This window comes from Saccoglossus kowalevskii, chromosome 9 (assembly GCF_978046115.1).
Source record: "Saccoglossus kowalevskii chromosome 9, keSacKowa6.1, whole genome shotgun sequence".
In the NCBI taxonomy this organism is placed as follows: domain Eukaryota; kingdom Metazoa; phylum Hemichordata; class Enteropneusta; family Harrimaniidae; genus Saccoglossus; species Saccoglossus kowalevskii.
Genome location: NC_140649.1, coordinates 9,093,293 through 9,121,048, shown reverse-complemented (window position 1 = coordinate 9,121,048; position 27,756 = coordinate 9,093,293). Strand labels below are relative to the sequence as shown.

General features: G+C 41.1%; 17 protein-coding genes across 17 annotated transcripts; 6 read left to right on the top strand and 11 right to left on the bottom strand.

Annotated features, from left to right (window-relative positions):
• The first annotated feature begins 247 nt into the window (after window positions 1-247).
• On the top strand, window positions 248-648 carry LOC146738113 (histone H2A-like). The gene has a single exon (XM_085503594.1). The coding sequence runs from the start codon at window positions 271-273 to the stop codon at window positions 646-648; it is 378 nt and encodes a 125-aa protein (XP_085359720.1). The 5' UTR covers window positions 248-270.
• Window positions 649-1,479: 831 nt separating this feature from the next.
• On the bottom strand, window positions 1,480-1,791 carry LOC102801869 (histone H4). The gene has a single exon (XM_006818120.3). The coding sequence runs from the start codon at window positions 1,789-1,791 to the stop codon at window positions 1,480-1,482; it is 312 nt and encodes a 103-aa protein (XP_006818183.1).
• Window positions 1,792-2,891: 1,100 nt separating this feature from the next.
• On the bottom strand, window positions 2,892-3,266 carry LOC146738112 (histone H2B, gonadal-like). The gene has a single exon (XM_085503593.1). The coding sequence runs from the start codon at window positions 3,264-3,266 to the stop codon at window positions 2,892-2,894; it is 375 nt and encodes a 124-aa protein (XP_085359719.1).
• A 306-nt stretch (window positions 3,267-3,572) lies between these two features.
• LOC146738111 (histone H2A-like) lies at window positions 3,573-3,973 on the top strand. The gene has a single exon (XM_085503592.1). It carries the CDS (start codon window positions 3,596-3,598, stop codon window positions 3,971-3,973), a length of 378 nt encoding a protein of 125 aa, XP_085359718.1. The 5' UTR covers window positions 3,573-3,595.
• An 831-nt stretch (window positions 3,974-4,804) lies between these two features.
• On the bottom strand, window positions 4,805-5,116 carry LOC146738110 (histone H4). Its single transcript, XM_085503591.1, has one exon. It carries the CDS (start codon window positions 5,114-5,116, stop codon window positions 4,805-4,807), a length of 312 nt encoding a protein of 103 aa, XP_085359717.1.
• Window positions 5,117-5,877: 761 nt separating this feature from the next.
• On the top strand, window positions 5,878-6,278 carry LOC146738109 (histone H2A-like). The gene has a single exon (XM_085503590.1). The coding sequence runs from the start codon at window positions 5,901-5,903 to the stop codon at window positions 6,276-6,278; it is 378 nt and encodes a 125-aa protein (XP_085359716.1). The 5' UTR covers window positions 5,878-5,900.
• An 831-nt stretch (window positions 6,279-7,109) lies between these two features.
• On the bottom strand, window positions 7,110-7,421 carry LOC146738108 (histone H4). Its single transcript, XM_085503589.1, has one exon. It carries the CDS (start codon window positions 7,419-7,421, stop codon window positions 7,110-7,112), a length of 312 nt encoding a protein of 103 aa, XP_085359715.1.
• A 1,100-nt stretch (window positions 7,422-8,521) lies between these two features.
• Window positions 8,522-8,896, bottom strand: LOC100377628 (histone H2B, gonadal-like). Its single transcript, XM_006818121.3, has one exon. It carries the CDS (start codon window positions 8,894-8,896, stop codon window positions 8,522-8,524), a length of 375 nt encoding a protein of 124 aa, XP_006818184.2.
• Window positions 8,897-9,202: 306 nt separating this feature from the next.
• LOC100377784 (histone H2A) lies at window positions 9,203-9,603 on the top strand. Its single transcript, XM_085503588.1, has one exon. It carries the CDS (start codon window positions 9,226-9,228, stop codon window positions 9,601-9,603), a length of 378 nt encoding a protein of 125 aa, XP_085359714.1. The 5' UTR covers window positions 9,203-9,225.
• Window positions 9,604-10,434: 831 nt separating this feature from the next.
• On the bottom strand, window positions 10,435-10,746 carry LOC146738107 (histone H4). The gene has a single exon (XM_085503587.1). The coding sequence runs from the start codon at window positions 10,744-10,746 to the stop codon at window positions 10,435-10,437; it is 312 nt and encodes a 103-aa protein (XP_085359713.1).
• Window positions 10,747-10,771: 25 nt separating this feature from the next.
• On the bottom strand, window positions 10,772-11,149 carry LOC146738106 (histone H2B, gonadal-like). The gene has a single exon (XM_085503857.1). It carries the CDS (start codon window positions 11,147-11,149, stop codon window positions 10,772-10,774), a length of 378 nt encoding a protein of 125 aa, XP_085359983.1.
• Window positions 11,150-11,455: 306 nt separating this feature from the next.
• LOC146738105 (histone H2A-like) lies at window positions 11,456-11,856 on the top strand. Its single transcript, XM_085503586.1, has one exon. The coding sequence runs from the start codon at window positions 11,479-11,481 to the stop codon at window positions 11,854-11,856; it is 378 nt and encodes a 125-aa protein (XP_085359712.1). The 5' UTR covers window positions 11,456-11,478.
• Window positions 11,857-12,687: 831 nt separating this feature from the next.
• On the bottom strand, window positions 12,688-12,999 carry LOC100366397 (histone H4). The gene has a single exon (XM_002733197.4). The coding sequence runs from the start codon at window positions 12,997-12,999 to the stop codon at window positions 12,688-12,690; it is 312 nt and encodes a 103-aa protein (XP_002733243.1).
• A 1,100-nt stretch (window positions 13,000-14,099) lies between these two features.
• On the bottom strand, window positions 14,100-14,474 carry LOC100377635 (histone H2B, gonadal-like). The gene has a single exon (XM_002737428.4). The coding sequence runs from the start codon at window positions 14,472-14,474 to the stop codon at window positions 14,100-14,102; it is 375 nt and encodes a 124-aa protein (XP_002737474.4).
• A 306-nt stretch (window positions 14,475-14,780) lies between these two features.
• Window positions 14,781-15,181, top strand: LOC100370315 (histone H2A-like). Its single transcript, XM_002736377.4, has one exon. It carries the CDS (start codon window positions 14,804-14,806, stop codon window positions 15,179-15,181), a length of 378 nt encoding a protein of 125 aa, XP_002736423.2. The 5' UTR covers window positions 14,781-14,803.
• An 827-nt stretch (window positions 15,182-16,008) lies between these two features.
• On the bottom strand, window positions 16,009-16,320 carry LOC100377684 (histone H4). The gene has a single exon (XM_002737660.4). It carries the CDS (start codon window positions 16,318-16,320, stop codon window positions 16,009-16,011), a length of 312 nt encoding a protein of 103 aa, XP_002737706.1.
• A 1,100-nt stretch (window positions 16,321-17,420) lies between these two features.
• On the bottom strand, window positions 17,421-17,795 carry LOC100366351 (histone H2B, gonadal-like). The gene has a single exon (XM_002733803.4). It carries the CDS (start codon window positions 17,793-17,795, stop codon window positions 17,421-17,423), a length of 375 nt encoding a protein of 124 aa, XP_002733849.1.
• Between the last annotated feature and the right edge of the window lie 9,961 nt (window positions 17,796-27,756).

Below are 27,756 nucleotides of genomic sequence, written 5' to 3'. Positions count from 1 at the left end.
AGCGAACGATATGCTAATGAAGGATTCTAAACCAAGCGCGCCAAAACCAAACGAACGCAAGAGAAAACACAGTTTTTTAGGGTTTTTTTCATTCAAAGTGTTCATTGTCATTGTTGAGGCGCTGACTGAATGCTATTCATCTCTATCCTCAATTCTGATTGGAAGTATATATTTGCAATCGGAATCCGGGTCGGGTGTATAAAAACAGCCAGTGAGATACCCGCAGTATCATTCTCGTCCTAGTTCGAGCCGAATAGTTAACATACAACCATGTCTGGTCGTGGAAAAGGTGGTAAGGCAAAGGGCAAGTCCAAGACTCGTTCATCCCGTGCTGGTCTCCAGTTCCCAGTAGGTCGCGTACACCGATTCTTAAGAAAAGGCAATTATGCCGAGCGTGTTGGTGCCGGCGCTCCTGTATATTTGGCTGCAGTACTCGAGTACTTGGCCGCGGAAATACTGGAGTTGGCCGGTAACGCCGCTCGTGACAACAAGAAGTCCAGGATCATTCCACGTCACTTACAGCTTGCTGTCCGAAACGACGAGGAGTTGAACAAGCTCATGTCGGGAGTCACCATCGCCCAGGGTGGTGTATTGCCTAATATCCAGGCCGTTCTCCTGCCAAAGAAGTCCAACCCTAAATCCAAGTAAACCACTAAGTATGCACTGCATACACAAACCAAACGGCCCTTTTCAGGGCCACCACATCCTCCAAAAAGAGAACTACCGTAATAATTATAAATGATGTGTGTTGTTGTGAACGAGTGTAGAATTAGCGTAGCACTCAGAATCGCAAACATTATTGTAAGGGAAGGCAGGCCGGCAGCACGGCGAGATGTTATTTGAATAAAAAAAAAACAATAGTATCTACACAGCTCAGCTCTCGGTGGCGTTTTTGTGACACCGTGCTCTCCCCGCAAATGTAGCAGTCACATGGAAATGCAAAACAACAATCGAGATAAATGCATTAAAGCTTCAATATATCCATCTCACACTCACCACGTATATACACAATTCGCCAAGCAGGGAAACACGTTGCTATTTGCAATGACGTCTCTGTATTATGTGTTAATATATTATTAGGCATTTTGTATGTGGCGTAAAACGATCGCGAGTGCATCAGTTGATGTGAAAAACGGGTGATTGTAAATGAGTTCGTCTCGGTGTTCCAGTTGTGCGAGTGTGCTTCGATTGTAAATCACTTTATTCATGACACACTGTACTGGTCTTCTGATTAGCATTGTATGGAATATGTTATCGACTGGGTGGAGTAGTAAATTAGAGAGCTAGCCTCAGTCGACTATAGTGCCTTGTTTGAAATGGAAAACGGGTAAATTTACTTATACTGACTGGCAAATGAACATTAAATATACGTATATACGTTCACAGACACATACATACATACTATAATACGGTAGTTCTCTTTTTGGAGGATGTGGTGGCCCTGAAAAGGGCCGTTTGGTTTGGGTTTATATTCTACGTTTATCCACCAAAACCGTACAATGTACGACCCTGGCGTTTTAGTGCGTAGACGACATCCATGGCGGTGACGGTCTTTCTTTTGGCGTGCTCTGTGTAGGTGACGGCGTCACGGATGACATTCTCTAAGAACACCTTCAATACACCCCGAGTTTCTTCGTAGATGAGACCGGAGATACGTTTGACACCACCACGACGTGCAAGACGTCGGATAGCTGGCTTGGTGATACCTTGAATATTATCGCGAAGAACTTTACGATGACGCTTGGCGCCTCCCTTTCCAAGACCCTTGCCTCCTTTGCCACGACCAGACATGTTTGATGAGTTCAGTGTATAGAAGTCAACTGCCTAAATTGATCAAATCTCTCGCACTTTATAGTCTGGTTGCGAACGTGAAAGGACTCACAACGCACTTGAAAAATCTTCTGTCAGATACGCACAATGACAAATAATTCGCACCCATTATATTTTACGTTTCAATCAACATCGCCGCTGATTGGCCATTAGTCACAACCAATAGGAGAGCGCGTGGTGGGGTCAATGACCTTTCAGACGACGGTCGAATCCGACTTTAGTCCCACTCTCTTCTTATGTATCACGAACTCGTGTTTGTTTTATTCAGCCCAACACGATCGAAACTGTAAATAATTATTACAGTTCTGAGTCGGGCGACGACGGTAAACGAATGTAGGGCACATTTGACGTTTTAATCAATATACATGACACAGATACTGGTGTACTTTGCATTAAACATACCAGAAAATGTAATGAATCACACTTTCCAAACCCGGTCTCCTTGCTACACGATGTAATGTAAAGCGTACACATTACGCAATTCGTCAAACCGAACGAGCAATGTGTGATTTGCACTTACGTAAACAGTTAGAGTTTGTATTGAATGGACACAGTGGTGGAACAATTTAAGTGTTACGTGTCTTAATGCAAGAGTTACGAACATTGTTAAGACAACGACCGAGTCCACCAACTTTGCTCGCAACTTCCAATTACAAGATGCGACATGGACGAGAACACATTAAGCTATGTATATAGACGAATACCCGTGGTTAAGATTTTCCACGTATTGATATCGCTGTGTTTATTAGCATTACTTTAACGAATAGGTACATTTTCCAATACGCATGTTTTCATAAACGTTACAACATTCTTATTTATACAACCTTACAACAATAATTCAAACATATTGATTTATTTATTTTATCTGTTTATTTATGTATTCCTTCATTCATTCGTGTAATGGTATATTTATTTCCATGTGTAAGCTCATATATGTCATATAACACTGCATTAGTAGGCAGCTCTAGGTGCATGTTGTGAGTTTTTTTTCACGGTAGTTCTCTTTTTGGAGGATGTGGTGGCCCTGAAAAGGGCCGTTTGGTTTGTGTATGACAAGCATACTACTTCGAACTGGTATACTTGGTGACTGCTTTTGTTCCTTCACTGACTGCATGTTTGGCAAGCTCACCGGGCAAAAGAAGACGGACAGCGGTCTGAACCTCTCTGCTGGTAATGGTTCTACGCTTGTTGTAGTGTGCCAACCTGGAGGCCTCTGTGGCGATACGTTCAAATATGTCGTTGACGAAGCTGTTCATGATCGACATAGCCTTGGATGACACACCAGTGTCTGGGTGAACTTGCTTCAATACCTTGTAGATGTAAATACCGTAGGATTCTTTTCTACCTCTCTTTCGCTTTCTCTTGTCGCCAGTAGGACGGGTGGCCTTAGCCTTACCGCCTTTCTTTGCTGCTTTACCACTAGTTTTGGGAGGCATGTTGAACGTATGAGGATGAAGTTCAAAGTGACAGTCATTGGCATTGATTCACTATTTATAGCGAACGATATGCTAATGAAGGATTCTAAACCAAGCGCGCCAAAACCAAACGAACGCAAGAGAAAACACAGTTTTTTAGGGTTTTTTTCATTCAAAGTGTTCATTGTCATTGTTGAGGCGCTGACTGAATGCTATTCATCTCTATCCTCAATTCTGATTGGAAGTATATATTTGCAATCGGAATCCGGGTCGGGTGTATAAAAACAGCCAGTGAGATACCCGCAGTATCATTCTCGTCCTAGTTCGAGCCGAATAGTTAACATACAACCATGTCTGGTCGTGGAAAAGGTGGTAAGGCAAAGGGCAAGTCCAAGACTCGTTCATCCCGTGCTGGTCTCCAGTTCCCAGTAGGTCGCGTACACCGATTCTTAAGAAAAGGCAATTATGCCGAGCGTGTTGGTGCCGGCGCTCCTGTATATTTGGCTGCAGTACTCGAGTACTTGGCCGCGGAAATACTGGAGTTGGCCGGTAACGCCGCTCGTGACAACAAGAAGTCCAGGATCATTCCACGTCACTTACAGCTTGCTGTCCGAAACGACGAGGAGTTGAACAAGCTCATGTCGGGAGTCACCATCGCCCAGGGTGGTGTATTGCCTAATATCCAGGCCGTTCTCCTGCCAAAGAAGTCCAACCCTAAATCCAAGTAAACCACTAAGTATGCACTGCATACACAAACCAAACGGCCCTTTTCAGGGCCACCACATCCTCCAAAAAGAGAACTACCGTAATAATTATAAATGATGTGTGTTGTTGTGAACGAGTGTAGAATTAGCGTAGCACTCAGAATCGCAAACATTATTGTAAGGGAAGGCAGGCCGGCAGCACGGCGAGATGTTATTTGAATAAAAAAAAAACAATAGTATCTACACAGCTCAGCTCTCGGTGGCGTTTTTGTGACACCGTGCTCTCCCCGCAAATGTAGCAGTCACATGGAAATGCAAAACAACAATCGAGATAAATGCATTAAAGCTTCAATATATCCATCTCACACTCACCACGTATATACACAATTCGCCAAGCAGGGAAACACGTTGCTATTTGCAATGACGTCTCTGTATTATGTGTTAATATATTATTAGGCATTTTGTATGTGGCGTAAAACGATCGCGAGTGCATCAGTTGATGTGAAAAACGGGTGATTGTAAATGAGTTCGTCTCGGTGTTCCAGTTGTGCGAGTGTGCTTCGATTGTAAATCACTTTATTCATGACACACTGTACTGGTCTTCTGATTAGCATTGTATGGAATATGTTATCGACTGGGTGGAGTAGTAAATTAGAGAGCTAGCCTCAGTCGACTATAGTGCCTTGTTTGAAATGGAAAACGGGTAAATTTACTTATACTGACTGGCAAATGAACATTAAATATACGTATATACGTTCACAGACACATACATACATACTATAATACGGTAGTTCTCTTTTTGGAGGATGTGGTGGCCCTGAAAAGGGCCGTTTGGTTTGGGTTTATATTCTACGTTTATCCACCAAAACCGTACAATGTACGACCCTGGCGTTTTAGTGCGTAGACGACATCCATGGCGGTGACGGTCTTTCTTTTGGCGTGCTCTGTGTAGGTGACGGCGTCACGGATGACATTCTCTAAGAACACCTTCAATACACCCCGAGTTTCTTCGTAGATGAGACCGGAGATACGTTTGACACCACCACGACGTGCAAGACGTCGGATAGCTGGCTTGGTGATACCTTGAATATTATCGCGAAGAACTTTACGATGACGCTTGGCGCCTCCCTTTCCAAGACCCTTGCCTCCTTTACCACGACCAGACATGTTTGATGAGTTCAGTGTATAGAAGTCAACTGCCTAAATTGATCAAATCTCTCGCACTTTATAGTCTGGTTGCGAACGTGAAAGGACTCACAACGCACTTGAAAAATCTTCTGTCAGATACGCACAATGACAAATAATTCGCACCCATTATATTTTACGTTTCAATCAACATCGCCGCTGATTGGCCATTAGTCACAACCAATAGGAGAGCGCGTGGTGGGGTCAATGACCTTTCAGACGATACGTTCAAATATGTCGTTGACGAAGCTGTTCATGATCGACATAGCCTTGGATGACACACCAGTGTCTGGGTGAACTTGCTTCAATACCTTGTAGATGTAAATACCGTAGGATTCTTTTCTACCTCTCTTTCGCTTTCTCTTGTCGCCAGTAGGACGGGTGGCCTTAGCCTTACCGCCTTTCTTTGCTGCTTTACCACTAGTTTTGGGAGGCATGTTGAACGTATGAGGATGAAGTTCAAAGTGACAGTCATTGGCATTGATTCACTATTTATAGCGAACGATATGCTAATGAAGGATTCTAAACCAAGCGCGCCAAAACCAAACGAACGCAAGAGAAAACACAGTTTTTTAGGGTTTTTTTCATTCAAAGTGTTCATTGTCATTGTTGAGGCGCTGACTGAATGCTATTCATCTCTATCCTCAATTCTGATTGGAAGTATATATTTGCAATCGGAATCCGGGTCGGGTGTATAAAAACAGCCAGTGAGATACCCGCAGTATCATTCTCGTCCTAGTTCGAGCCGAATAGTTAACATACAACCATGTCTGGTCGTGGAAAAGGTGGTAAGGCAAAGGGCAAGTCCAAGACTCGTTCATCCCGTGCTGGTCTCCAGTTCCCAGTAGGTCGCGTACACCGATTCTTAAGAAAAGGCAATTATGCCGAGCGTGTTGGTGCCGGCGCTCCTGTATATTTGGCTGCAGTACTCGAGTACTTGGCCGCGGAAATACTGGAGTTGGCCGGTAACGCCGCTCGTGACAACAAGAAGTCCAGGATCATTCCACGTCACTTACAGCTTGCTGTCCGAAACGACGAGGAGTTGAACAAGCTCATGTCGGGAGTCACCATCGCCCAGGGTGGTGTATTGCCTAATATCCAGGCCGTTCTCCTGCCAAAGAAGTCCAACCCTAAATCCAAGTAAACCACTAAGTATGCACTGCATACACAAACCAAACGGCCCTTTTCAGGGCCACCACATCCTCCAAAAAGAGAACTACCGTAATAATTATAAATGATGTGTGTTGTTGTGAACGAGTGTAGAATTAGCGTAGCACTCAGAATCGCAAACATTATTGTAAGGGAAGGCAGGCCGGCAGCACGGCGAGATGTTATTTGAATAAAAAAAAAACAATAGTATCTACACAGCTCAGCTCTCGGTGGCGTTTTTGTGACACCGTGCTCTCCCCGCAAATGTAGCAGTCACATGGAAATGCAAAACAACAATCGAGATAAATGCATTAAAGCTTCAATATATCCATCTCACACTCACCACGTATATACACAATTCGCCAAGCAGGGAAACACGTTGCTATTTGCAATGACGTCTCTGTATTATGTGTTAATATATTATTAGGCATTTTGTATGTGGCGTAAAACGATCGCGAGTGCATCAGTTGATGTGAAAAACGGGTGATTGTAAATGAGTTCGTCTCGGTGTTCCAGTTGTGCGAGTGTGCTTCGATTGTAAATCACTTTATTCATGACACACTGTACTGGTCTTCTGATTAGCATTGTATGGAATATGTTATCGACTGGGTGGAGTAGTAAATTAGAGAGCTAGCCTCAGTCGACTATAGTGCCTTGTTTGAAATGGAAAACGGGTAAATTTACTTATACTGACTGGCAAATGAACATTAAATATACGTATATACGTTCACAGACACATACATACATACTATAATACGGTAGTTCTCTTTTTGGAGGATGTGGTGGCCCTGAAAAGGGCCGTTTGGTTTGGGTTTATATTCTACGTTTATCCACCAAAACCGTACAATGTACGACCCTGGCGTTTTAGTGCGTAGACGACATCCATGGCGGTGACGGTCTTTCTTTTGGCGTGCTCTGTGTAGGTGACGGCGTCACGGATGACATTCTCTAAGAACACCTTCAATACACCCCGAGTTTCTTCGTAGATGAGACCGGAGATACGTTTGACACCACCACGACGTGCAAGACGTCGGATAGCTGGCTTGGTGATACCTTGAATATTATCGCGAAGAACTTTACGATGACGCTTGGCGCCTCCCTTTCCAAGACCCTTGCCTCCTTTGCCACGACCAGACATGTTTGATGAGTTCAGTGTATAGAAGTCAACTGCCTAAATTGATCAAATCTCTCGCACTTTATAGTCTGGTTGCGAACGTGAAAGGACTCACAACGCACTTGAAAAATCTTCTGTCAGATACGCACAATGACAAATAATTCGCACCCATTATATTTTACGTTTCAATCAACATCGCCGCTGATTGGCCATTAGTCACAACCAATAGGAGAGCGCGTGGTGGGGTCAATGACCTTTCAGACGACGGTCGAATCCGACTTTAGTCCCACTCTCTTCTTATGTATCACGAACTCGTGTTTGTTTTATTCAGCCCAACACGATCGAAACTGTAAATAATTATTACAGTTCTGAGTCGGGCGACGACGGTAAACGAATGTAGGGCACATTTGACGTTTTAATCAATATACATGACACAGATACTGGTGTACTTTGCATTAAACATACCAGAAAATGTAATGAATCACACTTTCCAAACCCGGTCTCCTTGCTACACGATGTAATGTAAAGCGTACACATTACGCAATTCGTCAAACCGAACGAGCAATGTGTGATTTGCACTTACGTAAACAGTTAGAGTTTGTATTGAATGGACACAGTGGTGGAACAATTTAAGTGTTACGTGTCTTAATGCAAGAGTTACGAACATTGTTAAGACAACGACCGAGTCCACCAACTTTGCTCGCAACTTCCAATTACAAGATGCGACATGGACGAGAACACATTAAGCTATGTATATAGACGAATACCCGTGGTTAAGATTTTCCACGTATTGATATCGCTGTGTTTATTAGCATTACTTTAACGAATAGGTACATTTTCCAATACGCATGTTTTCATAAACGTTACAACATTCTTATTTATACAACCTTACAACAATAATTCAAACATATTGATTTATTTATTTTATCTGTTTATTTATGTATTCCTTCATTCATTCGTGTAATGGTATATTTATTTCCATGTGTAAGCTCATATATGTCATATAACACTGCATTAGTAGGCAGCTCTAGGTGCATGTTGTGAGTTTTTTTTCACGGTAGTTCTCTTTTTGGAGGATGTGGTGGCCCTGAAAAGGGCCGTTTGGTTTGTGTATGACAAGCATACTACTTCGAACTGGTATACTTGGTGACTGCTTTTGTTCCTTCACTGACTGCATGTTTGGCAAGCTCACCGGGCAAAAGAAGACGGACAGCGGTCTGAACCTCTCTGCTGGTAATGGTTCTACGCTTGTTGTAGTGTGCCAACCTGGAGGCCTCTGTGGCGATACGTTCAAATATGTCGTTGACGAAGCTGTTCATGATCGACATAGCCTTGGATGACACACCAGTGTCTGGGTGAACTTGCTTCAATACCTTGTAGATGTAAATACCGTAGGATTCTTTTCTACCTCTCTTTCGCTTTCTCTTGTCGCCAGTAGGACGGGTGGCCTTAGCCTTACCGCCTTTCTTTGCTGCTTTACCACTAGTTTTGGGAGGCATGTTGAACGTATGAGGATGAAGTTCAAAGTGACAGTCATTGGCATTGATTCACTATTTATAGCGAACGATATGCTAATGAAGGATTCTAAACCAAGCGCGCCAAAACCAAACGAACGCAAGAGAAAACACAGTTTTTTAGGGTTTTTTTCATTCAAAGTGTTCATTGTCATTGTTGAGGCGCTGACTGAATGCTATTCATCTCTATCCTCAATTCTGATTGGAAGTATATATTTGCAATCGGAATCCGGGTCGGGTGTATAAAAACAGCCAGTGAGATACCCGCAGTATCATTCTCGTCCTAGTTCGAGCCGAATAGTTAACATACAACCATGTCTGGTCGTGGAAAAGGTGGTAAGGCAAAGGGCAAGTCCAAGACTCGTTCATCCCGTGCTGGTCTCCAGTTCCCAGTAGGTCGCGTACACCGATTCTTAAGAAAAGGCAATTATGCCGAGCGTGTTGGTGCCGGCGCTCCTGTATATTTGGCTGCAGTACTCGAGTACTTGGCCGCGGAAATACTGGAGTTGGCCGGTAACGCCGCTCGTGACAACAAGAAGTCCAGGATCATTCCACGTCACTTACAGCTTGCTGTCCGAAACGACGAGGAGTTGAACAAGCTCATGTCGGGAGTCACCATCGCCCAGGGTGGTGTATTGCCTAATATCCAGGCCGTTCTCCTGCCAAAGAAGTCCAACCCTAAATCCAAGTAAACCACTAAGTATGCACTGCATACACAAACCAAACGGCCCTTTTCAGGGCCACCACATCCTCCAAAAAGAGAACTACCGTAATAATTATAAATGATGTGTGTTGTTGTGAACGAGTGTAGAATTAGCGTAGCACTCAGAATCGCAAACATTATTGTAAGGGAAGGCAGGCCGGCAGCACGGCGAGATGTTATTTGAATAAAAAAAAAACAATAGTATCTACACAGCTCAGCTCTCGGTGGCGTTTTTGTGACACCGTGCTCTCCCCGCAAATGTAGCAGTCACATGGAAATGCAAAACAACAATCGAGATAAATGCATTAAAGCTTCAATATATCCATCTCACACTCACCACGTATATACACAATTCGCCAAGCAGGGAAACACGTTGCTATTTGCAATGACGTCTCTGTATTATGTGTTAATATATTATTAGGCATTTTGTATGTGGCGTAAAACGATCGCGAGTGCATCAGTTGATGTGAAAAACGGGTGATTGTAAATGAGTTCGTCTCGGTGTTCCAGTTGTGCGAGTGTGCTTCGATTGTAAATCACTTTATTCATGACACACTGTACTGGTCTTCTGATTAGCATTGTATGGAATATGTTATCGACTGGGTGGAGTAGTAAATTAGAGAGCTAGCCTCAGTCGACTATAGTGCCTTGTTTGAAATGGAAAACGGGTAAATTTACTTATACTGACTGGCAAATGAACATTAAATATACGTATATACGTTCACAGACACATACATACATACTATAATACGGTAGTTCTCTTTTTGGAGGATGTGGTGGCCCTGAAAAGGGCCGTTTGGTTTGGGTTTATATTCTACGTTTATCCACCAAAACCGTACAATGTACGACCCTGGCGTTTTAGTGCGTAGACGACATCCATGGCGGTGACGGTCTTTCTTTTGGCGTGCTCTGTGTAGGTGACGGCGTCACGGATGACATTCTCTAAGAACACCTTCAATACACCCCGAGTTTCTTCGTAGATGAGACCGGAGATACGTTTGACACCACCACGACGTGCAAGACGTCGGATAGCTGGCTTGGTGATACCTTGAATATTATCGCGAAGAACTTTACGATGACGCTTGGCGCCTCCCTTTCCAAGACCCTTGCCTCCTTTGCCACGACCAGACATGTTTGATGAGTTCAGTGTATAGAAGTCAACTGCCTAAATTGATCAAATTGGTGACTGCTTTTGTTCCTTCACTGACTGCATGTTTGGTAAGCTCACCGGGCAAAAGAAGACGGACAGCGGTCTGAACCTCTCTGCTGGTAATGGTTCTACGCTTGTTGTAGTGTGCCAACCTGGAGGCCTCTGTGGCGATACGTTCAAATATGTCGTTGACGAAGCTGTTCATGATCGACATAGCCTTGGATGACACACCAGTGTCTGGGTGAACTTGCTTCAATACCTTGTAGATGTAAATACCGTAGGATTCTTTTCTACCTCTCTTTCGCTTTCTCTTGTCGCCAGTAGGACGGGTGGCCTTAGCCTTACCGCCTTTCTTTGCTGCTTTACCACTAGTTTTGGGAGGCATGTTGAACGTATGAGGATGAAGTTCAAAGTGACAGTCATTGGCATTGATTCACTATTTATAGCGAACGATATGCTAATGAAGGATTCTAAACCAAGCGCGCCAAAACCAAACGAACGCAAGAGAAAACACAGTTTTTTAGGGTTTTTTTCATTCAAAGTGTTCATTGTCATTGTTGAGGCGCTGACTGAATGCTATTCATCTCTATCCTCAATTCTGATTGGAAGTATATATTTGCAATCGGAATCCGGGTCGGGTGTATAAAAACAGCCAGTGAGATACCCGCAGTATCATTCTCGTCCTAGTTCGAGCCGAATAGTTAACATACAACCATGTCTGGTCGTGGAAAAGGTGGTAAGGCAAAGGGCAAGTCCAAGACTCGTTCATCCCGTGCTGGTCTCCAGTTCCCAGTAGGTCGCGTACACCGATTCTTAAGAAAAGGCAATTATGCCGAGCGTGTTGGTGCCGGCGCTCCTGTATATTTGGCTGCAGTACTCGAGTACTTGGCCGCGGAAATACTGGAGTTGGCCGGTAACGCCGCTCGTGACAACAAGAAGTCCAGGATCATTCCACGTCACTTACAGCTTGCTGTCCGAAACGACGAGGAGTTGAACAAGCTCATGTCGGGAGTCACCATCGCCCAGGGTGGTGTATTGCCTAATATCCAGGCCGTTCTCCTGCCAAAGAAGTCCAACCCTAAATCCAAGTAAACCACTAAGTATGCACTGCATACACAAACCAAACGGCCCTTTTCAGGGCCACCACATCCTCCAAAAAGAGAACTACCGTAATAATTATAAATGATGTGTGTTGTTGTGAACGAGTGTAGAATTAGCGTAGCACTCAGAATCGCAAACATTATTGTAAGGGAAGGCAGGCCGGCAGCACGGCGAGATGTTATTTGAATAAAAAAAAAACAATAGTATCTACACAGCTCAGCTCTCGGTGGCGTTTTTGTGACACCGTGCTCTCCCCGCAAATGTAGCAGTCACATGGAAATGCAAAACAACAATCGAGATAAATGCATTAAAGCTTCAATATATCCATCTCACACTCACCACGTATATACACAATTCGCCAAGCAGGGAAACACGTTGCTATTTGCAATGACGTCTCTGTATTATGTGTTAATATATTATTAGGCATTTTGTATGTGGCGTAAAACGATCGCGAGTGCATCAGTTGATGTGAAAAACGGGTGATTGTAAATGAGTTCGTCTCGGTGTTCCAGTTGTGCGAGTGTGCTTCGATTGTAAATCACTTTATTCATGACACACTGTACTGGTCTTCTGATTAGCATTGTATGGAATATGTTATCGACTGGGTGGAGTAGTAAATTAGAGAGCTAGCCTCAGTCGACTATAGTGCCTTGTTTGAAATGGAAAACGGGTAAATTTACTTATACTGACTGGCAAATGAACATTAAATATACGTATATACGTTCACAGACACATACATACATACTATAATACGGTAGTTCTCTTTTTGGAGGATGTGGTGGCCCTGAAAAGGGCCGTTTGGTTTGGGTTTATATTCTACGTTTATCCACCAAAACCGTACAATGTACGACCCTGGCGTTTTAGTGCGTAGACGACATCCATGGCGGTGACGGTCTTTCTTTTGGCGTGCTCTGTGTAGGTGACGGCGTCACGGATGACATTCTCTAAGAACACCTTCAATACACCCCGAGTTTCTTCGTAGATGAGACCGGAGATACGTTTGACACCACCACGACGTGCAAGACGTCGGATAGCTGGCTTGGTGATACCTTGAATATTATCGCGAAGAACTTTACGATGACGCTTGGCGCCTCCCTTTCCAAGACCCTTGCCTCCTTTGCCACGACCAGACATGTTTGATGAGTTCAGTGTATAGAAGTCAACTGCCTAAATTGATCAAATCTCTCGCACTTTATAGTCTGGTTGCGAACGTGAAAGGACTCACAACGCACTTGAAAAATCTTCTGTCAGATACGCACAATGACAAATAATTCGCACCCATTATATTTTACGTTTCAATCAACATCGCCGCTGATTGGCCATTAGTCACAACCAATAGGAGAGCGCGTGGTGGGGTCAATGACCTTTCAGACGACGGTCGAATCCGACTTTAGTCCCACTCTCTTCTTATGTATCACGAACTCGTGTTTGTTTTATTCAGCCCAACACGATCGAAACTGTAAATAATTATTACAGTTCTGAGTCGGGCGACGACGGTAAACGAATGTAGGGCACATTTGACGTTTTAATCAATATACATGACACAGATACTGGTGTACTTTGCATTAAACATACCAGAAAATGTAATGAATCACACTTTCCAAACCCGGTCTCCTTGCTACACGATGTAATGTAAAGCGTACACATTACGCAATTCGTCAAACCGAACGAGCAATGTGTGATTTGCACTTACGTAAACAGTTAGAGTTTGTATTGAATGGACACAGTGGTGGAACAATTTAAGTGTTACGTGTCTTAATGCAAGAGTTACGAACATTGTTAAGACAACGACCGAGTCCACCAACTTTGCTCGCAACTTCCAATTACAAGATGCGACATGGACGAGAACACATTAAGCTATGTATATAGACGAATACCCGTGGTTAAGATTTTCCACGTATTGATATCGCTGTGTTTATTAGCATTACTTTAACGAATAGGTACATTTTCCAATACGCATGTTTTCATAAACGTTACAACATTCTTATTTATACAACCTTACAACAATAATTCAAACATATTGATTTATTTATTTTATCTGTTTATTTATGTATTCCTTCATTCATTCGTGTAATGGTATATTTATTTCCATGTGTAAGCTCATATATGTCATATAACACTGCATTAGTAGGCAGCTCTAGGTGCATGTTGTGAGTTTTTTTTCACGGTAGTTCTCTTTTTGGAGGATGTGGTGGCCCTGAAAAGGGCCGTTTGGTTTGTGTATGACAAGCATACTACTTCGAACTGGTATACTTGGTGACTGCTTTTGTTCCTTCACTGACTGCATGTTTGGCAAGCTCACCGGGCAAAAGAAGACGGACAGCGGTCTGAACCTCTCTGCTGGTAATGGTTCTACGCTTGTTGTAGTGTGCCAACCTGGAGGCCTCTGTGGCGATACGTTCAAATATGTCGTTGACGAAGCTGTTCATGATCGACATAGCCTTGGATGACACACCAGTGTCTGGGTGAACTTGCTTCAATACCTTGTAGATGTAAATACCGTAGGATTCTTTTCTACCTCTCTTTCGCTTTCTCTTGTCGCCAGTAGGACGGGTGGCCTTAGCCTTACCGCCTTTCTTTGCTGCTTTACCACTAGTTTTGGGAGGCATGTTGAACGTATGAGGATGAAGTTCAAAGTGACAGTCATTGGCATTGATTCACTATTTATAGCGAACGATATGCTAATGAAGGATTCTAAACCAAGCGCGCCAAAACCAAACGAACGCAAGAGAAAACACAGTTTTTTAGGGTTTTTTTCATTCAAAGTGTTCATTGTCATTGTTGAGGCGCTGACTGAATGCTATTCATCTCTATCCTCAATTCTGATTGGAAGTATATATTTGCAATCGGAATCCGGGTCGGGTGTATAAAAACAGCCAGTGAGATACCCGCAGTATCATTCTCGTCCTAGTTCGAGCCGAATAGTTAACATACAACCATGTCTGGTCGTGGAAAAGGTGGTAAGGCAAAGGGCAAGTCCAAGACTCGTTCATCCCGTGCTGGTCTCCAGTTCCCAGTAGGTCGCGTACACCGATTCTTAAGAAAAGGCAATTATGCCGAGCGTGTTGGTGCCGGCGCTCCTGTATATTTGGCTGCAGTACTCGAGTACTTGGCCGCGGAAATACTGGAGTTGGCCGGTAACGCCGCTCGTGACAACAAGAAGTCCAGGATCATTCCACGTCACTTACAGCTTGCTGTCCGAAACGACGAGGAGTTGAACAAGCTCATGTCGGGAGTCACCATCGCCCAGGGTGGTGTATTGCCTAATATCCAGGCCGTTCTCCTGCCAAAGAAGTCCAACCCTAAATCCAAGTAAACCACTAAGTATGCACTGCATACACAAACCAAACGGCCCTTTTCAGGGCCACCACATCCTCCAAAAAGAGAACTACCGTAATAATTATAAATGATGTGTGTTGTTGTGAACGAGTGTAGAATTAGCGTAGCACTCAGAATCGCAAACATTATTGTAAGGGAAGGCAGGCCGGCAGCACGGCGAGATGTTATTTGAATAAAAAAAAAACAATAGTATCTACACAGCTCAGCTCTCGGTGGCGTTTTTGTGACACCGTGCTCTCCCCGCAAATGTAGCAGTCACATGGAAATGCAAAACAACAATCGAGATAAATGCATTAAAGCTTCAATATATCCATCTCACACTCACCACGTATATACACAATTCGCCAAGCAGGGAAACACGTTGCTATTTGCAATGACGTCTCTGTATTATGTGTTAATATATTATTAGGCATTTTGTATGTGGCGTAAAACGATCGCGAGTGCATCAGTTGATGTGAAAAACGGGTGATTGTAAATGAGTTCGTCTCGGTGTTCCAGTTGTGCGAGTGTGCTTCGATTGTAAATCACTTTATTCATGACACACTGTACTGGTCTTCTGATTAGCATTGTATGGAATATGTTATCGACTGGGTGGAGTAGTAAATTAGAGAGCTAGCCTCAGTCGACTATAGTGCCTTGTTTGAAATGGAAAACGGGTAAATTTACTTATACTGACTGGCAAATGAACATTAAATATACGTATATACGTTCACAGACACATACATACTATAATACGGTAGTTCTCTTTTTGGAGGATGTGGTGGCCCTGAAAAGGGCCGTTTGGTTTGGGTTTATATTCTACGTTTATCCACCAAAACCGTACAATGTACGACCCTGGCGTTTTAGTGCGTAGACGACATCCATGGCGGTGACGGTCTTTCTTTTGGCGTGCTCTGTGTAGGTGACGGCGTCACGGATGACATTCTCTAAGAACACCTTCAATACACCCCGAGTTTCTTCGTAGATGAGACCGGAGATACGTTTGACACCACCACGACGTGCAAGACGTCGGATAGCTGGCTTGGTGATACCTTGAATATTATCGCGAAGAACTTTACGATGACGCTTGGCGCCTCCCTTTCCAAGACCCTTGCCTCCTTTGCCACGACCAGACATGTTTGATGAGTTCAGTGTATAGAAGTCAACTGCCTAAATTGATCAAATCTCTCGCACTTTATAGTCTGGTTGCGAACGTGAAAGGACTCACAACGCACTTGAAAAATCTTCTGTCAGATACGCACAATGACAAATAATTCGCACCCATTATATTTTACGTTTCAATCAACATCGCCGCTGATTGGCCATTAGTCACAACCAATAGGAGAGCGCGTGGTGGGGTCAATGACCTTTCAGACGACGGTCGAATCCGACTTTAGTCCCACTCTCTTCTTATGTATCACGAACTCGTGTTTGTTTTATTCAGCCCAACACGATCGAAACTGTAAATAATTATTACAGTTCTGAGTCGGGCGACGACGGTAAACGAATGTAGGGCACATTTGACGTTTTAATCAATATACATGACACAGATACTGGTGTACTTTGCATTAAACATACCAGAAAATGTAATGAATCACACTTTCCAAACCCGGTCTCCTTGCTACACGATGTAATGTAAAGCGTACACATTACGCAATTCGTCAAACCGAACGAGCAATGTGTGATTTGCACTTACGTAAACAGTTAGAGTTTGTATTGAATGGACACAGTGGTGGAACAATTTAAGTGTTACGTGTCTTAATGCAAGAGTTACGAACATTGTTAAGACAACGACCGAGTCCACCAACTTTGCTCGCAACTTCCAATTACAAGATGCGACATGGACGAGAACACATTAAGCTATGTATATAGACGAATACCCGTGGTTAAGATTTTCCACGTATTGATATCGCTGTGTTTATTAGCATTACTTTAACGAATAGGTACATTTTCCAATACGCATGTTTTCATAAACGTTACAACATTCTTATTTATACAACCTTACAACAATAATTCAAACATATTGATTTATTTATTTTATCTGTTTATTTATGTATTCCTTCATTCATTCGTGTAATGGTATATTTATTTCCATGTGTAAGCTCATATATGTCATATAACACTGCATTAGTAGGCAGCTCTAGGTGCATGTTGTGAGTTTTTTTTCACGGTAGTTCTCTTTTTGGAGGATGTGGTGGCCCTGAAAAGGGCCGTTTGGTTTGTGTATGACAAGCATACTACTTCGAACTGGTATACTTGGTGACTGCTTTTGTTCCTTCACTGACTGCATGTTTGGCAAGCTCACCGGGCAAAAGAAGACGGACAGCGGTCTGAACCTCTCTGCTGGTAATGGTTCTACGCTTGTTGTAGTGTGCCAACCTGGAGGCCTCTGTGGCGATACGTTCAAATATGTCGTTGACGAAGCTGTTCATGATCGACATAGCCTTGGATGACACACCAGTGTCTGGGTGAACTTGCTTCAATACCTTGTAGATGTAAATACCGTAGGATTCTTTTCTACCTCTCTTTCGCTTTCTCTTGTCGCCAGTAGGACGGGTGGCCTTAGCCTTACCGCCTTTCTTTGCTGCTTTACCACTAGTTTTGGGAGGCATGTTGAACGTATGAGGATGAAGTTCAAAGTGACAGTCATTGGCATTGATTCACTATTTATAGCGAACGATATGCTAATGAAGGATTCTAAACCAAGCGCGCCAAAACCAAACGAACGCAAGAGAAAACACAGTTTTTCAGTTTAGGTCAAACAAAGCTGCACGTGTCTCACAGCTTACGTAAATACGCCCTCGTACATCCCGTCTCAGATAAAATGCAGTGAAAGAAAAGCCATTGGCTCACAGAATCCTGACGATTTGAGGGCTACGAAAGATGATAGGCTAATTACTAAAAAGAGACCTAAACATTAGACACCCAGTTTTACAGTAAGGTTAATGACACAACATCCAACTTCATTTCTTTTATCTTATATGAACAATAAACAATAAACCATGTTTTCAAAATACAATGCCATTAATATACGCCAATCTGAAAGATAATTTCGTCCACCAAACATAAACTGCCTTACGCAACCAATGATATATAAGTCCTATTTTTTACAACGCCTCTCCTTTTAGTTACACTAGAGGGGGCTATAATACTTTTAAAATAATATTGTCTCTTCTGTTTACGTTCCTGAGTACAATCATCTCGTAATGAACACGAACCGCGTGAGCGTGCGCGTTGCCGTCTGTAAGGCCACTGAGTGCCTCGAACCTGCCCAGTGTTCATTCGAACCATTGTGTACATTTTACACGAGTTTCGCTGGCATAGCATGTTTTTTTTTGAAATTCATTTATATTATCATTTATAAATAATGTAAATTTTAGTAAATTTAAAACGAGCAATTATTTGTTTGTTTTGGTTACACAGTCAGGTCATAGTGAATCGTGACCGCGCTTTGCGTGACGTGAAACGTACAAAACTGGGCGAGCGTTCGCGCTTTTCATTTTACAGCGGGTGCAAGAAATTTACATATTCCGGGAATTTCCCTAGACACTCCAATGACCGTTGTAAACGGAATAAATTTACATACGCGTCTAAGTGGCAGTTAATCGAAACACCGGTCGCGGAATGCCTTCGAAGTTTGGCCACGAGTAACGACGGGTAGTTGGACTATTCCATTGCTTTGTAGATTCAAAAATCATTGCTGTGAAACACTTGGGAGAAATATAATACGAACATTAACTGGAAATAAAATAAGAAATGATGTAAGGCCCTCGCTGATTGGCTGCTGAGCTGGAATGACAAGTTTTGGTTTCAAAGACCCCAGGAAAGTGTTCTATATTCTTCGTGTAATTAGGTGTTCGTATTTAATGGATTTTTCCACACAAAAACGACGAATTCGGCCGAATTTTGTTATCGGCTGGCTTAATATTATCCCAATGGATCGTATTTCTGTGAAAGATTGGTATTTTTGTCCTGATTTGTAGGAATCTGAAAAACGCGTTTCACAACTTGTCTCTTATTTAGCGGCAGGTACATAACGCAGGTCGGGTCGCATCGGGTCGGGTCACAATTTAGACAGTAATAATAAATTATTCTATGAAAAATGTTGTAATTTTATTATTAACCATACAATTTTCATCACATATAATTGTCGTTATAAATACATATAAATAAACTGACGATCTGTTCTTCAAATGAATAAAAAGCTTGATAACCACGGGATTATTACGTCGATTAGAATCATAATATACTGTATTAAAACTACCAGTTTTTTTTTTGGAAGTTTTGCGTGAGCATCATCGCATCATGGCAGAAAGATATCACGAAGCTGTCGCGCGCAGTTATCTAACATGCAAAATTTTACTTTTTTTATGATGTGTTCTAAGTTATTTTGTAAACTTGAGACATTGTTTTTGATAACCACGAGTTGAGCCCTGAGAGACTAGATCGGTTTCTGTAGCAACCGTGATGCTCTCTTCAAACGTTCGGTACATTGTTTCCCATTGCGTTCTCATGATACTTTGTCTGCTTACCGCTAAATTCCCACCGAATTTCTGTCTCGTGTTAGTCGCATGTCATTTCTAATATGAAACGACAGTGTTACGTTTCGTTTTGTATGCGCCAATCATTAGCGTTGTTTTATTTTCGGAACGTTTTGGCACGATATATTCTAGAGTACCAACACGTGTTTGGCATTTCTCAGATTATTTGTCACCAAGACAAATGCCGCTCTAACGTTAACAACTATACTTTAACCAGGCAAAGCGCTGTCGTGAGAAGCCCGATTCAGGCCGTCGTTGTAATCCCTCCTATGGTAGCTTCGCAACTGATGCTCGTTACACACACCCTCCTTTCTATGCTCTCTACGATGTCAACTCCTCATGAAACTATTATTTAACAATCCATATTTTATATCAAGAAGTATTTGCTTTACAACGTATTGATGTTCATGCTGGGTATAAATAAACAAGTTTGAATTATACCTCACGTCTGTTCAACTCAAGAAAACACAACGCTATCATTGTCCGATTCAATAACACTTCCGCTTAGTCAGTTCGTTTTATGTGACGAAAAGAACACCTCAACGCCTAGTTTTGCGATATAAACTTACCCAGCACAGAAGCGTTCTTGAACTTTTTGTTGCGTATGTTATTTTACTGATCCATAAAAGTAAATTTGGACTTTTACTATTGCTTAGGTAATCTTCTATTAAAAGACGGTGTCTAATAGAGCAAGTATGGTATGGCTTTTTATACTTTTTGATTATTACTGCTTATTTTTTTTATTTATTTACTTCTTCTGTAATTCTGGTTTATTGTTTTACTTTTGACATGAAGCTTATGAGGGTCCAAGTCAATTTTAACCCTATTGTTTATGATCAAGTTTTTAAGTTTTTCTTTCTTCTTTCTTCTTCCGCCGTTTTTTGTCGACCGAGAACTTGAACTTAGACTTCTGAAACTTCTCATGCAAATTCGGGACCATGAGAACTGGTGCACCTAACTTTCAGAATGTTGATTGGTCGATTGGTTTGTCCGCCATCTTTGACTGATCAAGAAATTCGGTGAGGAGGGGGGGGGGTCCTATTGACGTGGTCGAAGGTGGGCTTGGTTTGTCAATTCATTTGTCATTTTTTTTTGGCGGGCTGAATGGGAGAGTGCGCCTTGGGGGACTCCCCCTAACTCCCCGTGTGCCAGTAATAAGATTTCGTAATTGTGGTAAACCTTATATATCAAATGAATATACGATGTGTTCATAATCCCATGTCCATGTGCTTACTTACTTTTATTGTCGCCGAGGACCCAACAAGACAAAACGCATAAAGGAACGTCAACAATTAGAATGAAATAATTGTAGGGTAACATTGCTCGTTTTAATCGAAGAAACGAAACGAAACAAACAAAAACAATTAAACTGTTATCAGAGAATTAAAAATGGGGTTTAAATGCAAAATATTTACAAATTATTTGCCGAAAATAACAATATTTTAATCAGTAAATGATTCGTGTCGCTTACAGATTATCGGAATTCTGTAATCAGGGAAACAAGTTTTTTTTTTTTTAAAAACGCCCCTAACATATACAATAATTTAAAAGTTAGATGAATGGAAATAACTATTGTGTATGTGTATGTAATTACACAGTAATTCACACGAATGCAGATGTATGAATTATCGTGAATACAAGTACAATTTATTTATGTTGTAAGTATCAGGATATCTTAATAAATATTACACAATATGCTAATTTAGCAATTGAGAGTATACATCAATGATTCTTGGATGTCATAAAAACATTAATGTTCCCATCAGGTGCTTTGAATCTCGAATTGATCACTAAAATGGATTTACACATACAGTATTGCTTCAACATTTATCTATTTATTCGTTACATATTGATTGTTTTTGTTGGCCTGACAACATTATATTGGCTGTTTGTAAAATTCAAATTCTTTGCATCTTTTCAATAGTCTAGTGAGTGGGTGCTTTTATTAATACATTTAATGCAGTATGGCCCAATTACCTTTGGGGCTCTGAATTTTAAATCTTCAAACAGACTTCCCATCAGATAATCACCAGCATGCAACGTTTTGAAAAAGCAATGAGTTTATTGAGGTTTGGTATCAATCGCATTCAAATGGCGACGTTCAGTTTTGGAATTTGGAGAAATTATAATGTGACAACAAGAGGAAAAAAACGTCTCCTGTCATACTGAGTACCCCCCCCCCCCAATCAGCTATGGAATAGTCCATGCTGTCAGCGACGATCTGGGTGTACACCGAGCCTAGGCCAGGATGCACCGTGGAGCTAGACCACATTTGTACGTTCTGGAAGGACATGGTCGGAGATTCATGTTTGAAACGAAATGAATTGTATCTTAGAACTAGCAAAACATTCAACTATTTAACAACGATCACATAGCAGCGTACACTGGAAATGAACTGGACGAATAGCCACTTCATTCATAAAATCCAAAACATCGTACAAAATAATTAAATGTAGGTAGATAAGCAGTTCAGATAAACAATATGTGGAAATATAATGTTGTATGGCAAAAATTGGATTATCTGCAATCTAAATTGTGACCCGACCCGACGACCTTACCCGACCCGATGCGACCCGACCTGCGTTCTGCACCTGCCGCTTATTTAGTTTTACGCTGCATTAAAGATGGCGGCCCCCATATAGTAAATATCGCATTTATTTATTATCACGTGTGCGCCAGCTGACTGTGTCCTCTCGGTATTTCACCGGTGCTAGCATCACCACCACCGGTTTTGATGTCGGCAATTACCAATAAAGCAAGATATTTACTCAATGTTTTACCGTTTTGAAAGTGGCAACCATTTACGTTATTATTCATATTTACTGACGCGCGGATAGGCTATGTGACCGTTGGTAAGATTTGGCGGGGTGGGTGAATGTTGGGGAAGAACAGAAATCGGAATAAGGGGTGGGTCATTAGAAAATTTGGGTGGGTGTGAGATAACAAATCACTGCAAAATACTTTTGTCCTTTCCTTGCTTCTGTTTTTCTATGATGAATAAATATGGTGTTTTTTTCACTTTGTGAAATAATTGTTTTCAATTCTGCCATCGCTCCTCGGACTTTTTAACGGCCAAGTACACAAAAAATGATTAGTTTTAGTAAAACGATTACTCATCAAATTAGCGTGAGTTTACCAACAATTCAAACTGGTCCAACGATTTTCTGCAACATAATCGCAATATGAGAACATTTGTTTCTGCTGTGAAACGTTAATAACATATCATACTGGCTTTTTGAAAGCCTTGTTCATGATCCCAAAGTTCATAATTGATGATATATCATCAGGCCGGCCTGCTTGCAATCATAAAAGATCGAATGTGCATTATGTGCACGTGCATCTGTTCGTGTTCAAAATAAATGAATATAATCTCCAATGAGCATCACTGTTATAATACACAACATAACTTAGCACATAAGTAAAGAACACGATTTATTAACACTTAATAACAATGCATTGCATACAAAAATAAACCAAAATACACCATAGTAGTAGTATATTTAAAGAAAAAGCCAAAACTGTATTGTGTATGGCGTCACAATATAACATCAGACCGGACTAAACTTTTCATTCAAATATAGAATCAGAAATATAGCATTAGAAATGTAGTTTATATTGTTACAATTGCAATGTCAATTGATAACAATATAATATTATAACTCATACTTTCGGTTATGTTTATCAAATCAACCAAGGTTGGGATAACACAAAGGGTATACAATTAAATGAACACTGTACGACATCGTCATACGCGAAGTTTAAAAATAACATATCAAGTGAATTACTTACTTCATAGAGGTATAAACAGTACCTCCATTCTAAAACAACTTACATTGGCTTACACCTGAAGTACTCAAAAAGTTATGTTAACGAGTGTTATGTACTTTTTTGCCTTTTCTTACTGTCAACATAAAACAATACGACAGTCAACACCAACAATGTTACGCGACTGTAGATTTCTTACATAACAAATGAAGCAATCATGGTAGTTTTAAATCTACGAACATTTGTTTTTCATTCTTACACAAACGTGCATACATGGCCTAACACCAATCGAGCGCTGACTTCCCCTTATAATGTAATCAAAATTATAGAAAGCTAAAATTTCAGCAGCTATTTTCACATTGATTTCAGAAAATATAATTACGAGTAATGTCCACATTACTGTGCAACATTTAACACAGTGTATTTAAAACAAATAAAAGTCAACACGTGTACACGGTATAATGGAAATTGATGATTATTTTTCATCTAAATTGCATTAACGGTATATGGCGGTGGTGGTTGCGTAGAAGGGAGTGAATCTGTCGGCAATGGCTGTGTTACCACAGGTTGTATTTCCGGTCTACTCATCACCGAATCACTTGGCAACTGATATGTGTGTTCTGGTACATACATGGGGCTAGTCAAGGTGCCAGGCGGCTGATAATTTCCAAGCGAGCTGTCTTGTGCTGATCGAGGCTGCTGTTGAATTTGGGTGAACAAGTCATTGTTGGTAGGGTACTGGGACGGTGAAACCATCATTCGTGGATTGTATGCATTTGGAATTCCTGCAAATGATCCACCATAATATAGTTGTTGGTTCACGAGTCCATGGTATATGTACGGATTTGTGTAGTATTGTACTTGTGGAACGCTTGGCGTAACAGACTGTTGAGATATTAAACTTTGTTGAATAGCTACTAGTATTTCTAACTGTTTGTTTTCCTCAGCATAATTCCGTGGAGGAAAGAAAATTGCACCGCTATTTCCAGAGTCGGTGTCTAGCAATGTGCCAATAATTTGACTTGAAGAATTTGTGTTAATGTCACTTTTGTCGCGAGTAGGGGATGGGAACAATCTGATTAAAATCTGATGTAGTGTACGGGCTTTAATTATTTTGGCTATAAACTTATTTTAATTTTATGTTTTATTACTTTTGTTATTAATGCCTTTTTATTTTATTATTTTACTTTGATTTTGATTTTTTTTAATTCCGCCCTACATACATCGATGTATGTAGGGCGGAATTTAAAAAAAATCACAAAATCAAAATCAAAGTAAAATAAATTTGCCTCATTAACCTCCGCCTTTTCGTCGCTGATTGTTTTTAAAATGTAGCCAGTTTGTTATTATAGTTATACCGGCCAACAAGCAATTGACGGCACCAGGTGCCTGGCAGGACAAATGCACAATCAATCAAACGGACCGACCGTTCCAAACTAATTTCACGCAATTATGCCGTTCGTGTTGGGTGAATATGAATTGAATACTAGTATCCATATGATCTTTTGAAAAATTAGCTAAACAGTTCACACCCACGATTATGTGAATTGGCGAATTTTCAACGAAGATAACGGCTCCAGTCATGAGCAGATTTTGCTGTGTCATGAAGTCAGCATTTTACAATGTTTAACAGTACTTGTTAAACAGTACTTTTCATTCTCAACATTGTGAAATTATTTCGTTTTTAGGGAGAAATTTTATATTAAGAATAATTCATAACGGAATGTATTCCATATGCACCCATAAATGATTTTCATAATTACTGATTACACACGAATATTACAGAAAAAAAGATAATTTGCTATATTCATGTTTTCACGTCATATTCACGAAATCGCAAACAATTATGTGGGGAACGTTTAATGTTCTGATACAGGTTTTCGCCCATTCCCAGTGACACTGAAGAAACTCACGGTTCTCGATGAACACAAACTCCGTTTTATTTCAACGGAACGGTTTACAAACACTTGTTACATCAGCGACATCTTGAACATTCTAGAAAAACCTACCAACGAGGCTCGAACAGTATCATGGGTAATGGAAGAGTATGGAGAATTTATCTTACAAATCAGAATGAAATCATCGCGAATGACAATAACTGTAGAATAGCTGGTGCATAAATTTTGTAATAAACGATTTCCCGATATCAGAGTGTATACACAAATAAATCACGAATCTTGTACAATGATATATCCTGAATGTTTGTTGTTCGATAATAATAATTCAGTCACGATGTTCATAACAACTCTCATAATGCGCTCTGAAAACCCGAAAGTTCTAACTAAGAATTATTTCTCATATTTGAACTTCGCTAATGTTCATAACAATAATTGAGACTCTAATATAATAACTAGACTTTTGGAACAAATGTCAACATAAAAATCGATAAATAAGAAGTTTGTTCTCGGCTCCTGGTGAACGTGACCCCAGGTCATCAGTGTTACTAAAATAGCCACTTAAATTAGCAGCACTACATAGCAGGTTTTCCACAATTATTTGTGAGGTGTCCTTTGAAATGGCAGATTTTCTCGATGTTTTAGCGAGTACTCCGCGGGGTATATAGCTTTTTTCACACTAGCATAATTAATAATAATAGTTCACTCGTCGCTTTCCCACATGCACAGTGCGTTTGAAAATACCATAATTATATTGCGTGAGTGGCTGGTGAGACTGTGTCACAACGCGTTCTATTTACTTATTCTCAACGCGCGTGGCCGGCGCATTTGATTGCGTTTATTTTGTATTTTTATTTTCTGCGTTTATTTTGTCATGTCTCGCAACTGAACGTCCAAGCTGACTTTGTTTATTCTAATGTGGCTTATATTACGTGCACTGAATGGTTGGCCGTTATGTTTGCAACAATGTATTTGTTTATCATAAATGTCTACTCAACTAACCAAAACATAACCATTTACAAAGCCTGTCGCCGACACTGAGACACGTTTCGATCTGACTAATTTCACGCAATTGTGATGTTTGTATCTTGCGGTCGCTGCAAAGGGCGATATGCAAAAGTGTGTGGGTTAGAACAATACTAGTATTTTTTTTAATAATAAACGACTATTTTCCTTCTTGGAAAATAAGTTATTAGTAATTGTATTCAGAACTAAAACAAAACAAATTAGTACTACGCGCATTGCTGTGGTAACATGTTCTGACTCGTATTAGTTGTTCACCTTGCCTGGACTCCTAGTTTTAGATTACGTACCAATCTTCGCCCGCGCACGTTTGTGTTTATTATTTTACGTTACATAAAGTACTATCGGTAAAACGCACGTAAATCTAAGTCGATCGGTAGCTCACGTACAAAGACGATCACCGAAGTAGTGGAATTTACTGAGTTTTGAAGGCCAACAAAGCATCTATGTCAGCTAGCAAAGTGAAAGGAAAGCTGTTGGATAAGGGTGTTTGTACGCCCAACACATTGCCATCCACAAGAAGTATATACCAAACATTCAAGCGAGATTTAGACTACTCATATAAAAAATTACGTTTATTCCGAAAGAACAGCTGACGGAACATAACATGGACAGAATCATGAATTATATCGACATGATTTCTCAACTTGACCCTCTCCGTGTACATTTTTTTGATGAGACGGAATTGAAACGTACGACGGGCAATTGTGTCTATGCACAGTCACTTGTTACCCATAACAAGTCTTTTATTGACAATCAGAGGTCCGTACCTCCTCCATTACACCATAGACTTTAGAAAGAGATCTTTCTAAGGTCTATGATTACACATACCGTGTAACTATAAACCACATGAAGAACAACGAAACTAAGAGGATTAAAAAAAAACTTTGTCTTAGCTTTCGCTTTTGTTCCCACAAAATTAGTCATATTCCATGTTAGTTGCCGCCGATACGCCCGTATCAACCGCTTTGCTGGGAACGGAAAACTATTTCATATCTGCGCAGTAAAATATTTCGTTCACTACGCATGCGCAAACAAGTTGGTCTGCAGGGTGACCTTCAGTGTACCGGAATTCGTGCAACAGGTCGGAGTTTAGCGAGTTTTTATAATTTTCAATGTCGTTTTTGGACTACTTCTTGTTTTTTTCAACCCTCGCAAAAATAAGGTTGCGAAAGTTTGCGAAACATGTGGTTTGGTATGCTGTTTGTTGTCGAGATATCCCGACTTATTCCGTGTTTCCATTCGATCGCCAGAAGTGGCAATGGTTTTTTTTGCCCTTTGAAAGTCGCTCATTTAATCAGTGTTTTTGTCTTGGCGCCATTGTGTTTTATGCTATAACCAAAACAACT

Coding starts and splice junctions, on each gene's coding strand:
- LOC100377628 (XM_006818121.3), bottom strand. CDS start 8,896: ATGCCTCCCAAAACTAGTGGTAAAGCAGCAAAGAAAGGCGGTAAGGCT.
- LOC100366397 (XM_002733197.4), bottom strand. CDS start 12,999: ATGTCTGGTCGTGGCAAAGGAGGCAAGGGTCTTGGAAAGGGAGGCGCC.
- LOC100366351 (XM_002733803.4), bottom strand. CDS start 17,795: ATGCCTCCCAAAACTAGTGGTAAAGCAGCAAAGAAAGGCGGTAAGGCT.
- LOC100377635 (XM_002737428.4), bottom strand. CDS start 14,474: ATGCCTCCCAAAACTAGTGGTAAAGCAGCAAAGAAAGGCGGTAAGGCT.
- LOC146738106 (XM_085503857.1), bottom strand. CDS start 11,149: ATGCCTCCCAAAACTAGTGGTAAAGCAGCAAAGAAAGGCGGTAAGGCT.
- LOC146738108 (XM_085503589.1), bottom strand. CDS start 7,421: ATGTCTGGTCGTGGCAAAGGAGGCAAGGGTCTTGGAAAGGGAGGCGCC.
- LOC146738113 (XM_085503594.1), top strand. CDS start 271: ATGTCTGGTCGTGGAAAAGGTGGTAAGGCAAAGGGCAAGTCCAAGACT.
- LOC146738110 (XM_085503591.1), bottom strand. CDS start 5,116: ATGTCTGGTCGTGGTAAAGGAGGCAAGGGTCTTGGAAAGGGAGGCGCC.
- LOC102801869 (XM_006818120.3), bottom strand. CDS start 1,791: ATGTCTGGTCGTGGCAAAGGAGGCAAGGGTCTTGGAAAGGGAGGCGCC.
- LOC146738112 (XM_085503593.1), bottom strand. CDS start 3,266: ATGCCTCCCAAAACTAGTGGTAAAGCAGCAAAGAAAGGCGGTAAGGCT.
- LOC146738107 (XM_085503587.1), bottom strand. CDS start 10,746: ATGTCTGGTCGTGGCAAAGGAGGCAAGGGTCTTGGAAAGGGAGGCGCC.
- LOC100377784 (XM_085503588.1), top strand. CDS start 9,226: ATGTCTGGTCGTGGAAAAGGTGGTAAGGCAAAGGGCAAGTCCAAGACT.
- LOC100370315 (XM_002736377.4), top strand. CDS start 14,804: ATGTCTGGTCGTGGAAAAGGTGGTAAGGCAAAGGGCAAGTCCAAGACT.
- LOC146738109 (XM_085503590.1), top strand. CDS start 5,901: ATGTCTGGTCGTGGAAAAGGTGGTAAGGCAAAGGGCAAGTCCAAGACT.
- LOC100377684 (XM_002737660.4), bottom strand. CDS start 16,320: ATGTCTGGTCGTGGCAAAGGAGGCAAGGGTCTTGGAAAGGGAGGCGCC.
- LOC146738105 (XM_085503586.1), top strand. CDS start 11,479: ATGTCTGGTCGTGGAAAAGGTGGTAAGGCAAAGGGCAAGTCCAAGACT.
- LOC146738111 (XM_085503592.1), top strand. CDS start 3,596: ATGTCTGGTCGTGGAAAAGGTGGTAAGGCAAAGGGCAAGTCCAAGACT.